Consider the following 15643-nt stretch of genomic DNA (forward strand, 5'->3'; position numbering starts at 1 on the left):
TGGTGGTGCACACCTTTAATCCCAGCACTTGGGAGGCAGAGGCAGGTGGATTTCTGAGTTCAAGGCCAGCCTGGTCTACAGAGTGAGTTATAACTTTGTAAGAATTGAGTCTAGATCACCTGACACCTGTCTGGGTGCATTAGAGTATCTATCTATAACAGAACACCACAGCCTAAGGAGCTATTTCACATGGTCTCGGAGACTATGTCCAGGACAAGATGCTGGCAGTGTTTTTTCTGGTGAACACCTGCTTCCTTGAGGTGTCGTCCTGTGGCAGAGGGATGAAGGCATTTGTCTGGGGAAACGTCCCCTGCCATGAGAGCTCTTTTTTCTGACCTGGACACCCTCCAAAAGGCCTCTCCCCTTGACGCCATCATCTTGGTACTCAGGAGGTCAGCAGGTGACTGGGAGGTGGTGGCACCACTGAGCCACATCTGTGTGCACACTGCTGTTTGACACAGATGCATGTGTGTCTACAGGATATGTTGCTGACAGTTCTTTTAGAATTTAGATTTCTTCAAGGTTTTTCTCAAATATAAAACTTTTACTTTTTTTTTTCAGCAAAATCTGCATTAAATGTTTGAATCATCTGTTAAACTAAGTTAAATATATGTCTATATCGAATATGAGCTGCTTTAGCATTCTCTGTGGTTATCCACAAGTTTGTGGTGTTTACCATGTGAGACGTTTTTCAGGGAGAAACTCTCTGAGCTGGGGACTAGTGCAGGGGGCTGATGAGGTCATCTCCAGGAACGTCAAAGAAGAAAATGGATGCCGCTCAGTGCTTACGTCCTTCTCAGAGATGTGCGGGACTTCATCCCGAGACAGGGGCAGACCCCTAGGAGAGACTAGTTGAATTTCAGGAGTGCTCTCAGTGGGAGGAACTGCTCATCATCCTTCCATCCCTGCTGCCTGGGACTCCTCCCTCAGCCCCTCACTTTCTCACTCCCACTCTCTCCTTATCTATCGCACAAGCTATTCTGCGCTGAAGAAGGACGGACAGAGACTGTCAACGTTAATGAAGAGAGGAGAGGCGGTTGAGGCCAGGCCAGCCAGGCCGGTGACTGTCTACAGCATCTCCCTCCTGAAGTTCCAGCCACCGTTTTTCACGCTAGGTAAGAGACGAGACAGTCTGCTTTACCTGTATTTTTTGTTTTGTGTGTGGCTAATTTTACACGGTGGGGGATGGATCTCTGTGGTCTTGGAACTTTTTTTTGAACGTTAAGAAAAGTTACGGTTTGATTTCATGAGGTAAATGTGAACACGAGTGGGCTGGTTTTCATGTTGTGCAGTCATCTTCCTGTGAACTTGGGAGTAAATACTTAGGATCTCTTTAGAGAAGTAGGCCGAGGATGTATGTTTTCCAGATTGTTGAGTCAGGGCCTGCAGAAATGGCTCAGCGGTTAGGAGCACTGACTTCCCTTCCAGAGGACCTGGGTTTGATTCTCAGCACCCACACGGTGGTTCATGGCCCTCCGTAACTCCAGTCTCAGGGGATCCTATGTCCTCTGACCTCTTTGGGAACGAGGCGAAGCTCGTGGTACTCAGACATATGCAAACAAACACCACACGTGTAACAATTAAAGTAAATATAAATGTAAAAAATTAGTTTTTATCTCACAGGTTCTTCCGTCTTCTCAGACTTAACATCTCTCATTTTAGAGTAAATATTGATCTTTTAAACAAAGCCTTTTTCGTTAATTAGGGATAAGAGGCTATAAAATCAGGCTGATTTCTATCGGCCCCTTTCTTTGTGAGCTGCAAGTTATTCATGTGAAAATAGCCAAGACAAGAGTATTGTTGGACACCTGGTTGCAGTTTTAGTTCAAGTTGTCAATGTGAATCTGTGACGCATACTTGAAGTAAATTAAAAAGCCAAAATACTTGTTTATACAGTTTTAAAGTTGTACAGGGCTATGTAGTTGTTTGTCCTCAGGGTCCTGAAATTGATCCAGCGACTAATTTCACAGTAACTGTTAATAGAATCCATGTCCCATGGGATTTCCCAAAGCCTTTCCTTCCTCCACCATCCCGGCGGCTCCTCCTGATACGCAGGAAGTTCCTGCAGACGGTGGTGTAGTTACAATAGGCTCTGTCTTATGTTTCCTGACTCTAAACAACTTGACAAATGAACAACTACAACAACAACAAATCCCAAACAAACCAAGAACCCCAAACCTACCACGTGGTCCTTTCTTTTCACTCCATGAAGTGCAGACAGCACTTTGTCTCCTGGCTGCCCGTGTGTCAGAAAAGTGCCTCACTGTGTTGACTGGAGAGTGTGGACTGAGTGTGCCTGGCTTTCTTCCGCAAAGCTGGGTATCACGCAGGTGTCGCTGGCACACCCCTGGGTCATCCAGTACTTCACCCCCTTACTGTCTCAGTTGCCCCGGATGTGAGCCATAGAGAAGAATTTAGATGCAACTAGAAACAAGGAGGTGTGCTGCTGCCCCACTCAGGGTGTAGACGAGCACCTACTGTGCGCCCTGCTTCCTGCCAAGCGTGCCCTGTAAGACGGCGCTATCAGCTCCACAGCACTGTGTGGCTTAGATTTACTTATTGTCTTAGTTATGTTTTTGTCAGAAACATTTCCAAGGAAACACGTGAATACATGGGACTCTCTCTGTGTCGCACACCACCCCAAGGACAGCTCTTCTCATTGGCAAAGGGATTTTTGGTTGGTGTCTGGTTATACTTTTTTTTTTTTTCAAATGTTACAAAATCTGAAAATATTTAAGAAACCCACGGCTCATGATAGAAAAGCCGAGATTTCTGGCCATTTCGAGCATAGTGAATGAACAAAGTATACAAATCTGAAGATATTTTTTTTTAGCATCTCTAGCTCATGATAGCAGAGCTGGGATTTCTGTTTCAAACCCATTAAATGAACAAGGCTGAGATATTAACGTGGTGCTGCTTGCCAGTTAATTTAAAATGTGTTCATGACCTTCTGCCTACTGCACACCCAGACTTTTGGATCTCACAAACACATATGCTGCTAGATGAATAATTTATGGCATAGCACATAAATATTTTATGGCTCAATTGTTTGCATAGCCGTCTTTTACACGTGTTGAAGAGCATCGTTTTTATGTAAAGTGGGGCTCTCAGGGGGTCAGCCTCTCACCGCTGCATTGCTAACCTTCCAGATGTTGAATGCGGAGGAGGCTTTTACATCCGAAGCCTGGTCAGTGACATTGGCAAAGGTAAGCAGAGAGTGAATTACGAACCATCATTTACGGGGTAATGCTCCTTTCTGACGGGAGAGGGAAATTTCTGTTTTTCATTTTCCCCGAGGACCGGCTGAGGAGCGGGAACTGCTGCTTTTAGCTCAGATGCATTGTGGGTTTATAGTGTGCACTTCTGAGTCCCTGTGGCTGCCGCAACTTGCTGGTAATGGAGAGGAAGCACGGGGTGGAGAGGGAGCACAGAGACGGGGCAGACAGTGAACACGGCGAGAGCGGGTGGGAGAGCCTACATTTTTTCAAGTAAAAAGCATTTTAACTGAAAGTAGAGATCAGAAAAAAAGATTTATCCTTCTAAAAAATTATTTACATTGATCCAAATCAATTAAAAACAAAAACTGGAAGCCACAATCTTACAAGCACCCAGAAAGCTCCGGCTCTGCCTCTACTGTTCCCTGGTCACATGACAGTGGACAGGTCACATTATCCTATTTGTAGAGTAATGGGAATATTTATGTCCTGGGCTTGCTTCAAATGCCAAGTAGGAAAAGCAGGTGTAAGTTTAAATCCCTAAATCATCTTTCCTGCTTAAGCACTGACTTACCTCAGGCTCTGGGCTCTTTTGCTGGGCTGGCACTCTGGGAGGTCAGAGGTGAGTTCTGTCGACTGGCAGACTGCGATTGTGAACGCTGCGCGGCTCAACCTTGCGGGTTTTTTTTTTTTTTTCTTTTGGGTGCTGTAGAACTCTCTTCCTGTGCCAACGTGCTGGAGCTGACCCGCACCAAACAGGGGCCCTTTACGCTTGCGCAGCACGCCCTCCCGGAAGACAGATGGACCATCGATGACATCGAGCGGTCCCTCGAGCGCTGTACGTCTCTTGTGCCAGAGGAGCTGACGTTTAAGAAATCAAAATCCGAGAACTCCAGCGACCAGGTTTTAAGATGTGAATATATAACTCTCAGGGAGACAAAGAGAGAAGATGATACAGTTAAGACACTTTGAGCCCAGCCTGGGAGGATCGTTTCCTGGTTGGTGTATATCCTGACCCTGGAATGTCCATAAACTTCTTGAGTACTTGGCAAGATGTCTTAATGTCTCTGAATGGTGGATCTGATGATTGGATTCAGATGAATACCGTTTTCTGAATTTGATCTTCCCTTAGTCTTTTTCCCATGAAGAAGTTAACGTTCTAATTACAGAAGACTGAAGTCTGAGCTGCAGGTTCTACTGGTCTCACGGAAGTGTCAAGCTTGGTTTGCTCAGATTGGGGGAGGGGAGCGTTCATTGTTTTGGAATTCTCTGAATATATTTGAAGTGCTCAGTGTTGAGCTGTCCTGTGTGTTTGCAGAGCTCATGACTGCTGGGAAGCGCTGGCAGGCTGTAGTCATCTGAGACTGTGTCTCTTAGATCTCAAAAATGAATACATATCCCAATAAATACCTGTAAATGCACAAACTTCTGCTAACAGAATGTAAATAGCTTAAGATGACATTCATTCCGTATCCTGTCTTCAGCAGAGCTCAGCTCCTGTAGCTGTGCACTGTGGCTGCCATTTCTCTGGTCAACCACGTGGTATCTAAGGACTAAAAGTGTGATTTTTAGAGTATAAACTAAAGAATGTGTCTTGAATTAAAATGCTCTCCTGCCTGTCGGTGACTGTGGAACATGGTTTCTGCAGTTACTAAGAATATGATCATGTTTTAAAACAGCAAATTCTATGAGTGCTTCATTGTTTTGTTATGGGAATATCTACTCATTTATTATGTGTTTGAGGGCATGAGCTGGAGAGTCGAGATCCCTGCACCCACCCACACCAGCTCTTGCTGCTTCAGCTCCAAGAGACCCAGCACCCACCTCTGACCTTGTGGGCCCCTGTGAAACCCATACCTCCACACACATAAATAAAATAATTACTTTAAAAGATAAATAGACTTAACTCAGGACAGCCTCTCTCATTATGTAGCCAAGGCTCCTCCTGTCCTGCCTCCCAAGTGCAGAGATTACAGGCGCCCACCACTGTCTCCTGCAGGAACGTAGTAATGACACCACTGTCTCCTGCAAGAACATAGTAAACCACCGTACAGCTCTGTCAGTATTCAAGGCTTATTAAACATTTCATAAAATACAAGTTTTTATATCTTCATACCTGTCTTTTTAGAGGTTGTTGCCTCTAAAATATTTTAAATAGGTAGACTGATGGTTCTGTTGTAGTTAATGTAATGTAAGCCTAATATAAAAAGTTAACAGGGAGTTCTCAGCATACTGGCAACATTTTTAATAAAAATGTTAAAGTTAACTATGGGCAGGCAAGATGGCTCAACAGGTGGCCCCAGGACCAATGACTTGAGTTTTGATCTCCGGGCGACCTACTAAGAACCTACCTCAGCAGATTGTCCACAGACACTCTGCAGTGTGCACACACCCATGTCCATTCCCACACACATACAAACAAAAGGATGAAATGTTTTTAAATTTAAAAACTAATTCTTAGTACGTGACTGAAAAATACGAGTGTTATATTATGGTTAAATCCATGAATCAGAAGCTTCGTAGTTTTGAACCTGTTGTCATGGTGAGGCTTTCCTCCCAGCACTCAGGAGGTGTGGGCACGTGGATCTCTGTGAGTTCAAGGCCAGCCGGGACTACAGAGTGAGACCCTGTACTTTTATATTTTTTCTTACTCGTATCTAGTGTCCTGTAATTTGTATAACCAAAGGTGACATTAGATCCTGCTGCCCGTCAGAACGGCCCAGGCTACACATAGTGTGTTTTCATGAACAGCTCAAGTCTGAATAGACCACACAGCTTAGGGGCTTCTTTTTTTCTTTTCAATTTAAAATTTACATATACACTTTTCTCATAGGAAATAGTAGAATTTATGAAAAAGCAAGCAAGTTATAGAAGCAGTTTGGAAATGCTGGAGAAATTATGCAGATTTAAAATGCCTATAATGTTCACCATCTCAATATACTCGTTTTGGATTTTATTTTTTATTTTTTATTTATTTTTATTTTTTTGAGACAGGATTTCTGTGTGTAGCTCTGGCTGTTCTGGAACTCACTCTGTAGACCAGGCTAGCCTCGAACTCTCGAACTCAGAAATCCGCCTGCCTCTGCCTCCCAAGTGCTGGGATTAAAGGCATGCGCCACCACCGCCTGGCTTGGATTTTATTTTTATATTATATTTTCCCCTTTATTTAGATAATTCAGGAACTTATGCTCTTACTGACTTTCCATATGATTTTATCTGGGCGTGTTTAGTCTTCTTGAGTATACCAGTCATGTCTCTGTACTCCGTTCATTTAAACTACTTTCCTGGGGCTGCACACATAAGCAGCCTTTTTCTTAGGACACATTATTGTAGTGTGGTTATTTTAGAGGAAGCAATAAGAACTTGTGATCCCCCGGGGCTGTAACGTTTAGTACCACCATTGTTAGGAATTTTATACATTGTTGCTAAAATTTCTCTGCTTTTGTGTGACCTACCTTCACACCCTGTTCATCTGTATAAATAAACGTCTTGATGGTTCCTTTGTATGTCACATGAGTCATTTGCAGTAAGTGCTTAGCCGAAGTAGTTTTCTTGGCCTGTGTCAGTTTCTTTTCCAGGTCCTGTGATTAAATGTCCAGACAAAAGGGGCCTAAAGAGGAGTGCTTACTTTGGCTGCAGCTGAGAGATCCCAGAGCCAGGGAGGTCCAGACAGCTGGTCCCACACGTCTGATCTGCAGTCGGAATGGCATAGCGAACAGCCAGTGGTACTGCTCTGCTGGCTTCATCTTACCCAGTCCAGGACCTTTGCCCAGGGAGGAGTCGCGCACACTGCTAACATAGGTCTCCTTCTTCAATTAACCTGTCAGGATCATCCCCCCAGGCAAGCCCAGGGCCATCTCCCAGGGCACTCGAGAGCCCTGGGCTGGCAACACCAACAACCTGAGCCTCACTTTGTAAGCGTCTTAGGTTTTGTTCATTCAGTTTCCACATTCTCCCCCTTTGCTACCTTCAGATGTGTAAAGATGAGTAATTAAAATTTATTAAGATTTTTAAATATTCTTAACCTTCATGGGTAGCTGAAACCGAGACCCGAGGTCTGAAATAGTTCAAGATTCATCCGCTTTAAAATTTTAATCAGAATATCCAAGAAATATATGCCACTTATGTATTTTAGGCCTTAAGATGCTTGGCATGATAAACTCATTTTACTTATGGGCAAAAAGGGAGTTAAATTTCCTACAGATGTCCCAGCCTGGAGCGTAGCAGGTCATCTCACTGTCATTATTAACTCTTGGGCTTCTGTGAATGTTGTTTAAAGTAGTCACAGAATTATTTTCTGACCTGAAGATCTACAAGGATTAAAATAAGAGGAATTTGTCCTTTACAGATTCATAGCTGTGATTGGTGGACAAGAGACAACTTTCCCTTGTCCCTGAGCTCACCGGGTCTTTCTCTCTTCAGTACATGAATTAATTCGAGGTTGCTGACTCATCAGGAACCACCTTCTAAGGAAGGCTGGTAGTTTGTGCCCCTCTGACCAGTTCCATTAGAGGGTGAACTGTTCTGTTTCAAAGGAAGAAGGTAATTTAAACTGTATCCTGATCTGGATAATGCAAGCATGTAACTCAAGGGCACCATAAAGCCCGGATGCATTTATTAAGACAAAGAAAGATAACAGCATGCAGTTTGGCCACTGAAATTATTGCAATAGCCTTAAATATTAAATAGGAGGACTGTCTAAAACTGTGTTGTCCTCAAGGTGTTGTGTAAGCAGCTGTAGCTTGCTTGCCTTGGCCAGCTGTTAAATACAGATGTTAAACACGGATTCCACGGCCCTCAAATCGGAAATGCCTTCATTCATCATCAAGTAAGTTCTACAATAAGACGTTTTCAGAGTGACATTTAAAATACTGAGGCTAGTCAGAAAGCTGTTAGGAATTGCTTTCTAATTCCTTCCTCTATTTCTGTTTTATTTCTGAGAAAACAACAGATTGTTTCTGTGTCTGTCATTAATCAGCTCTTTGACTGGAGACCAATCACTTTGTCTTCGAGGGACTCAGTTTACTCACCTTTGAGACAAAGGAGATGGTCTGGCTGGCTTCTAGAACCTTCTACCGTCGAGCAAAAGACTGCCATCCGTGGGTCGTTGTGTTCCTGGGAACTTGAGTTTTGCCACATTCATTGGCTCTGAGGATTTTCACCCTTGATTGCTTTGCCTATGACACATCTTCTAGTTTTACGTTCTTCTGCGTGTTCACATGTCATTTTGGACATATAACTCTTTCACAGTCCCCATCTCTTCATCTCTCCATGCTGAACCCTGAGTTTCCTCAGTTCTTTTTTCCAAATGCTTCCTTCTGCTGTTTTTATATACTAACGATCATTTATTTCAGTGACTATCGTATTCTGTTTTTATTTCTGAAACATTGCAGTATATTGTGTGTGTGTGTGTATATATATATATATATAAAATTTCAGTATATTTTGTGTGTGTGTGTGTGTGTTCTTGTGTATGTTGCCAGCCCCTCCTCATGACACAAGAGATTGAACCCAGGACCTCATTCATATTTAATCAAGTGTTCTTCCACTGAGCTATAGCGTAGCCAGCCTTTGCTACTTTGTGAGTTCTTTTTTTCCCAGCCTTTATCCATCCCCACCCCCACGTTAGCCCCCATCACTATATAGGAGAGAAAAAGATGATAGAGGGGAGAGAGATTCTTGAATCTAATTTCTTTCTTCTTTGAGCATAACTACTAACAAACTACAACCAATCTTCCTGCAGGACCAACAACTACCCACCCCATCTCTCGGGACCCCTAGCATTTCTGTACTCTTCGAAAAGTTCTCAGAACTTCAAACATCATACAATCACAGAAATACTCTGCAGCTGGCAGAACCATGCCTCTGTTAGAGCACGAGGCAAAGCATAGTCAGCTGCTGGGGACAGTCCAAAGCAGCCCCACACCTGGGATACCTTGGATTAAAATGAAAACATATTCTTATAATATTTCTGTGTTTTAAAAGAACCCAAAATTCCAGAATTCTTACTACACTGTATCCCAAGCCCAGTGTTGTCTTATTCCACCATCGGGGCCTCTATGAATGTGTATTTTAAACTTTTATTAATGATTTAATATGTACACAGGAAATTGTTCATAAGCTTCATATACTTTCAGAGACTGAATACATAGTGACAAGTGTGTAAATCAAGAATCAGAACACACCTAACCCTGCCTGCCTCTGAGCCCTGCAGAAGGGTTTTTGGTCAGGAGCATCAGCACGGAGAGGAATCACTCGTAACATTGTAGCACCGAGTCTGAGAGAGTAGCCACTTCTAACATTGTGCATTTTTATTTTCTTGTCATACAGTTTGTGTATCTCCACATCTGCCCAAGGGTGTGTGTGTGTGTTTATTTTATTGATGCCTTAGCCCGGGCTCCCACAGCAAATACTACTGATGGTCTAGCTCCAGCTAAATCTTTTTTCTGCCTCTGAGTTATCTTGGGACAAAGAGGACAGTCTCTCTCGTTCTTTCACACCCGGGCACAGATCTCATCTTGGGACTCTAATCTCCCTGGGCCCATCTAAGCTTGAGTTGGTTCCCAGAGGCTCCACTTTCTAACTGTTCATGTTGGGGGTTGGGCTATTGCCACATTTGAATGAGAATGTCCCCTACAGGCTCAGGAAAGTGAAGGAATACTTGGCCCCAGGTGGTGGCACTGTCTGTGGAGACAGCCTTGCTGGAGGAAGTCTGTCAGTCCTTTGAGATGAAAAGCTCCAGTTGTCTCTTGCTTTCACTCTCTGCTCTGTGCTTCTAACTGATGGTGTGAGCTGAGCGCTCAGCCTCCATGCTTGCCTGCTGTGGTGGATCCTGACCACAAACACAAATAAACCTCCCTTCCAAAAGCTGCTTTTGGTTGTGGTGTTTTATCACAACACTAATACAAAATCAACATGCAAATGTTGGGGGTCAGAAACAGGTCCTGACAAATGTGGTGTGGGGGCAGGGTCAGAAGCCGGTCCTGACTGCCTCCTGTGGCCATGGGCGTTGCGTCCCTTTTCAGGTTAGTATCTATCCATTGTGCTTAGCATTACTTCTTCACCACGGTTTACATAGTGATACCTACTGCTTCAGTTTCAGATGGCTCTTTGAACTATCTCTTGACTCTAACAGTGGGGTCTAGGTCGTGAGGTATATGCTCGTGAAGGTTTGGTAGCTTCCAGGGGCAGGTTTCCAAAGCTGTAGCCAGCAGTACCCAGGAACTCTGGCACCTAGGAACTGGCAGTTCCACACAGCATTGGCACTAAATATCCTGATCCTTCTTAGCCTCTTAGATGAGTGTCTTTGTCATCACAGCCTAGCTTAAATGATCCCCCACCCCACCCACAACTTCTTCAGTTGTTTGGTCTGATTTCCTAGTCTCTTTCCTGGTTAATCCTGTTTAGTGGCTTCTAGTTGTTCATTTACTTGATATTCTGTTTTTTTTTTAATTTAGATTTATTTTTATTATTTTTAAAACTAAGTATAGGGTGTGTGTGTGTTCATGCGCCTGCCTGCCTGTCTGTCAGCATGGGAGTATGTACACACGAGTACAGATGCTCACAGAGACCAGAGGCGTGGAATTCCCTGGAGCTTGAGTTACCGATGCTCTAAACCACCTGACACGAGTGCCAGGAACCAAACTGTGGTTCTCAGCAAGAGTGCAGAGTCGAAGAGAGAAAGTGAGGAGCCACCGTTAGAGCTGGGGGCATCAGCTCTCCCTGTGACTTACAGACAAAGTAGGTAAAGCCCAACAAAACCAGACGTGGTAGTGCTGTGGGAACTTTGAAAGCTAGCAGTCATGTGACCCTAAGTGACTTTTACAGGATGCTCCGCCAGCAACAGTGGAAACACGGTTGTAGGAACAAACATAAGTCACTACAGGGTTAACCATTTCAGTCTCATAGGGCAACCTGTAATGCACTCACAAGATTAAAGCCAAGTGTTTCTAGTCTGGATGACACGTTCTCCCGCCCCCCCCACCCTGCTGCCTTCAGCTGTCACTGACCTTTGACGAGTTAATTTACTTTCCTTTTTTTTTAAATTTTACATTACCATTCTTTTTTTTCTTGGATACTTTATTTATTTACATTTCAGATGTTATCCCCTTTCCCCATTTCCCTCCCACCCAGAAACCCCCTATCCCATCCTCCCTCCTCCTGCTTCTATGAGTATGTGCCCTACCCATCCACCCATTCCCCCCTCCCCACCCTCGAATTCCCCCACACTGGGGCATCCAGCCTGCATGGGACCAAGGACATCCTCTCCCACCTATGCCCAACAAGGCCATCCTCCCCTACATATACAGCTGGAGCCATGGGTCCCTCAAAGCATATTCCCAGGCTGGCAGTTTAGACTCTGGGAGCTCTGGTTGGTTGGTATTGCCGCTCTTCCAATGTGGCCACAAGCCCCTTCAGCCCCTTCAGTCTTCTCTCTAACTCTTCCTTGGGGACCCCATGATCAGTTCAGTGGTTAGCTGCGAGCATCTGCCTCTGGCAAAGGAGCATGAGACTCTTTTAATTTACTTTCCTAAAGCCCATTTTCCTCGCTTGTAAAGCGAGGATATTAATACTCCTCATCACAAAGTCCTGAACCCGAATTAGATGGTCCAGTTAAGGTGCTTAGTGTGGTTCTGGGGCCCAGGGACTATACAGAGGGTAATGCTCTCCTGGGTTACGGGTCTGATCAGTGCTTTCCTTGGTGCTTTCTCTTATTGGGGCAGCAAGATGCGAACAGCTATCATTTCCGGGCGGAAGAGACTGTCCGTCGGGGAGACAAGCTGCCAATGCAAATAGAAATGAGTTCAGAGAACAGAAATGTTCAAATTTGCACAGTGGGCGAGTTAAGTGCCCTAAACCGCGCACGCACATGTGTGTGTGTGTATGTGTGTGTACATATATGTGCACGTTTAATTCATTTACTCTTTGATTATAAATCCATCCCATCAGTACTTCCCTCATCTGAGAGCTTGTCTTTGAACCATGCCCAGATGTTTTCTATAAAACGGGTACCAAGCGGTGCCGAGCCAGACTTGCCCGTACATGTACAGACGCAGCGTTCACACTTCACACTAGTCCGGTCGCTCCTCTTCTCTGCGGTGTCATAGTCCGTCGTCAAACACTATATGAAATCGTAAAATGGAAAATCGTAGCGCTGAACGTTTCCTAAGTTCTACATAACGTTCCTTATTGGTGGCTGGTTGCTGTCCTCCTACCGCCCCGTGCACATCATAAACAGAGGTGCGGGGGAAGGCAGCAAGCATCAGTTTTGTACTATTTGCAGTCTGAGGCACCCACTGGGGACCTTGGGATGTGCCCCTGGAATAAGGGGCTAATGACCTTAAAACCCCTTCGCTCACATTTATTTAATCAGCCCCTTCCTCCTGATCTTGTGACATCAGGATCTGTCTTTTTATGTTATCCAGGTGAAGACCCTAAAGTGTCACCGTGGGCATGGTGACTAACCAAGAGTTACACCGGTAGTGTGGCAGAGTTAGGGTTCTCTACACTCTTCTTATTGCATCTCATGTGGAGACAGGTGCTCAGAGGCACAGATGTTTAGAGGGGGGGCGAAGCCCATGATGTAATAATGCAAAACTAAACGAAGGAAGGAAAGAAGGAAGGAAAGAGGGAAAGAGGGAGAGAGGGGAAAGAAAAAAGTTAAATAAAATCTGGGACTAAAAGCAGAGAACCAGACATTTGCTTCCATTCTAAGCAGAGCAGAAAATTAGATGCTTCTGGTCTGAGCCCGAGCACTGGCTGGAACCAGCAGTGGCTTAGTGAGTGAGACCATTCTAGGACCACATCTGGTTTGGGGCTGCTCAGCAAGGGTTTTATAGAAACCAGCTGGGTAGGGTTCAAAGACAAGCAGCAATACGATGGAGGATGATGGGCGGGTTTATTAGCACAGACCAGCAGATTTAAATATGCGCAGCTCAGCTAAGCAGTGAGAAGGGAGGTTAAGTTTATACAAGTATCTGAAGTGTGTAAACACTAAAAAGGAAGATTATTCATTTAACACAACACACAGAGGCATGGTATGCAGAAATAGAATAAAAACTTAAGCTAGGCATATAATTTTTTTTTTCCTGATAATGGATCCATTAAGGCTGGCTGTGGAAGAGCCTTTCTCTAGGGAAGCAATAGAAATTTCAAGCCACCTGGTTTTTAAAACTTTCTTGGGAACCAGGTATTAGACGTTAGAGAATTGTTATTCATTTGGTCAGGGTGATAATGGCGTTATGGTTGTATAAGGAAACATCAGGGCTGGGGACACAGCTCAGTTGGTGTCGTGCTTGCCTGGCATACATGAAGTCCTAAATCCAGTCTCCCAGCACCTATGTAACTGGTCATGGTGGTGGACAGCTGTAATCCCAGCAGTAAGGAGGTGGAGGAAGGGGGATTAGACATTCTAGATCACCCTTGATTGTGTAGCAAGCTTGAATCGACCATAGGAAAAACCAAAAGAGGAGGAGACAGCAAGATAGGCCAGCCAGTAAGGGCATTACCACTAAGCCTGATGGCCTGAGTTTATTCCCCAGAACTCATGTGGTGGAAAGGGAGAGCTGACTCCTGCATTTGCCCTCTGACCTTCACATATGATGCTGGGAGACACATGCCCACATATATGACAATTCATTATGATTAAAAAAAACTCTTCCACTCTAAGAGATTTGGACTTTAGGTGGACCACCCAGCCAGGGTTAATAATACACCTTGAGGTCACTGAGGACTGATGTCCTACTGTGTGCACAGCCTGGGGTCACTGAGGACTGTCATCCTACTGTGTGCTCAGCCTGGGTTCACTGAGGACTGCCATCCTACTGTGTGCTCAGCCTGTTTGTTTTACCGCCTTCACCAAAACAATGTAACAGTCAACCTTACTTGCCTTGACGTTCACTTAACAACATCTATAACGTAAGCTAATGTACGGCTGTAATCTGAAGTTATCTTCTCCCATGCCCCTGACCCAGAGTGATGCATGTGTGTTAGGATAATTCTCTGTTGGAAATATCAAATAGGATGAAATGCCCTCATAAAATGAACATCCACCATATACTCTGAAAGCAGCAGCCAGATATTGTTTGATAGTGTCTGTTTGTCTGTAATCTGGGTCAGATGGTGTCAGTTGAAGTCAGCAATTTTATGCCACATAAAAATCTGTTTAACATGTGCAAAGAATCCTTCATCCCTTCCCCGTGTGATGCTTTCTTTGCTGTTCAATGAAAGAGAGAGCAAAACCCTCTGTAGGACACAGATAGACAGACTGACACACACACGCACACACACGCACACGCACATGCACATGCACACGAACACACAAGAATGCACGCACGGGGACAGAATCACAAGACAGCATCCCAGACAGAAGTCAGGGACAGCAGAGCAGAGAATTCAAATCTGGGCTGGCTCTTGCCTAAGTGACATCAAAGGGAAGAGCTTTTATTTCTTTCCTTGATGTGATACTGACACATTATTGATGACTGAGTTTATTACTAATCAAACAGAACACACACACACACACACACACACACACAGAGTAAATGAATGTAAAGCATTTAAGTCTTTCCCCCAGTGTTACATACACTGGGTTATTGACATGCAACAAATTCATATAAAGAGGTTTGCTTTAAAATACTATAGCAAAGAGTGAGATGAAGGAAAAGGGGGAGGAAGAAAAGAGAGAGATGAGGGAAGAGAAGGGTGGGCGCAGCCAGTGTGGCAAGCTCTTGCTCATCTGAAGCTCACGGGAAGTGCTGAGGACATTTTAATCCTTCTGCTTTCTCATGGGCGTGAAAAGCTTCACAATCAAAAGCGTCAATTATATTTTCCTGAACAAAATTCACCAGTACACCTGTCCCTGGGCTCTCGGACTTAAAATACCTTCTGCCAGGTGAGCAGAGTTCTGTTTGACCAGGACCCAGGACCTTTGCCATCTTGTTCTTGAGATGAAAGGCCCTTTCTAAAGCTGTAGATAGAAATCAAGAAAACCCTTAGCAGCACACATCACAAGTTGCTGCAGAGATGGGTCTTTCAAGGTGAAAGGCTGGTTGTTGGGCCATGTCTCACTGGTCACACTTTATCTTCTGTCATAAGGGAAGATCTGGTGTCTTTGGAATGAGTGGACCCTGGTCTCTTGAGAAACACTCCCCTCTTGTTGAGTTTGGGAAAAAAAAAAGGGTCATTCATAAAAGTGTCTGTGTGTCTATGTGTCTGCATGTGTCTGTGTGTGTCTTTACGTATATATATCTGTGTATGTTGTGTCTGTGTGTGTATGTGTGTGTCTGTATGTGTATATCTCTGTGTGTGTCTCTTTGTGTCTGTATGTGTGTGTTTGTATCTGTGTGTGTCTATGTATATGTGTCTTTCTGTGTATGTTTCTGTGTCTGTGTGTGTCTGTATATGTGTATATCTGTATGTGTGTCTTT

At 44.3% G+C, this 15643-nt stretch overlaps 1 protein-coding gene across 1 annotated transcript in view; it reads left to right on the forward strand.

The window, feature by feature from the left end:
* The window catches only part of Trub1 (TruB pseudouridine synthase family member 1), a 37371-nt gene extending 32536 nt beyond the window's left edge, over positions 1-4835 (forward strand). The window contains exons 6-8 of the mRNA XM_028776266.1: positions 976-1115; positions 3150-3206; positions 3928-4835. Coding sequence (XP_028632099.1) covers positions 976-1115; positions 3150-3206; positions 3928-4187 — 457 coding nt within the window. The 3' untranslated portion in view covers positions 4188-4835. The remainder of the gene's footprint in view (positions 1-975; positions 1116-3149; positions 3207-3927) is intronic.
* Positions 4836-15643: the final 10808 nt, after the last annotated feature.

The sequence above is a fragment of the Grammomys surdaster genome, unplaced genomic scaffold (assembly GCF_004785775.1).
Source record: "Grammomys surdaster isolate TR1022 unplaced genomic scaffold, NIH_TR_1.0 66, whole genome shotgun sequence".
Lineage (NCBI taxonomy): Eukaryota > Metazoa > Chordata > Mammalia > Rodentia > Muridae > Grammomys > Grammomys surdaster.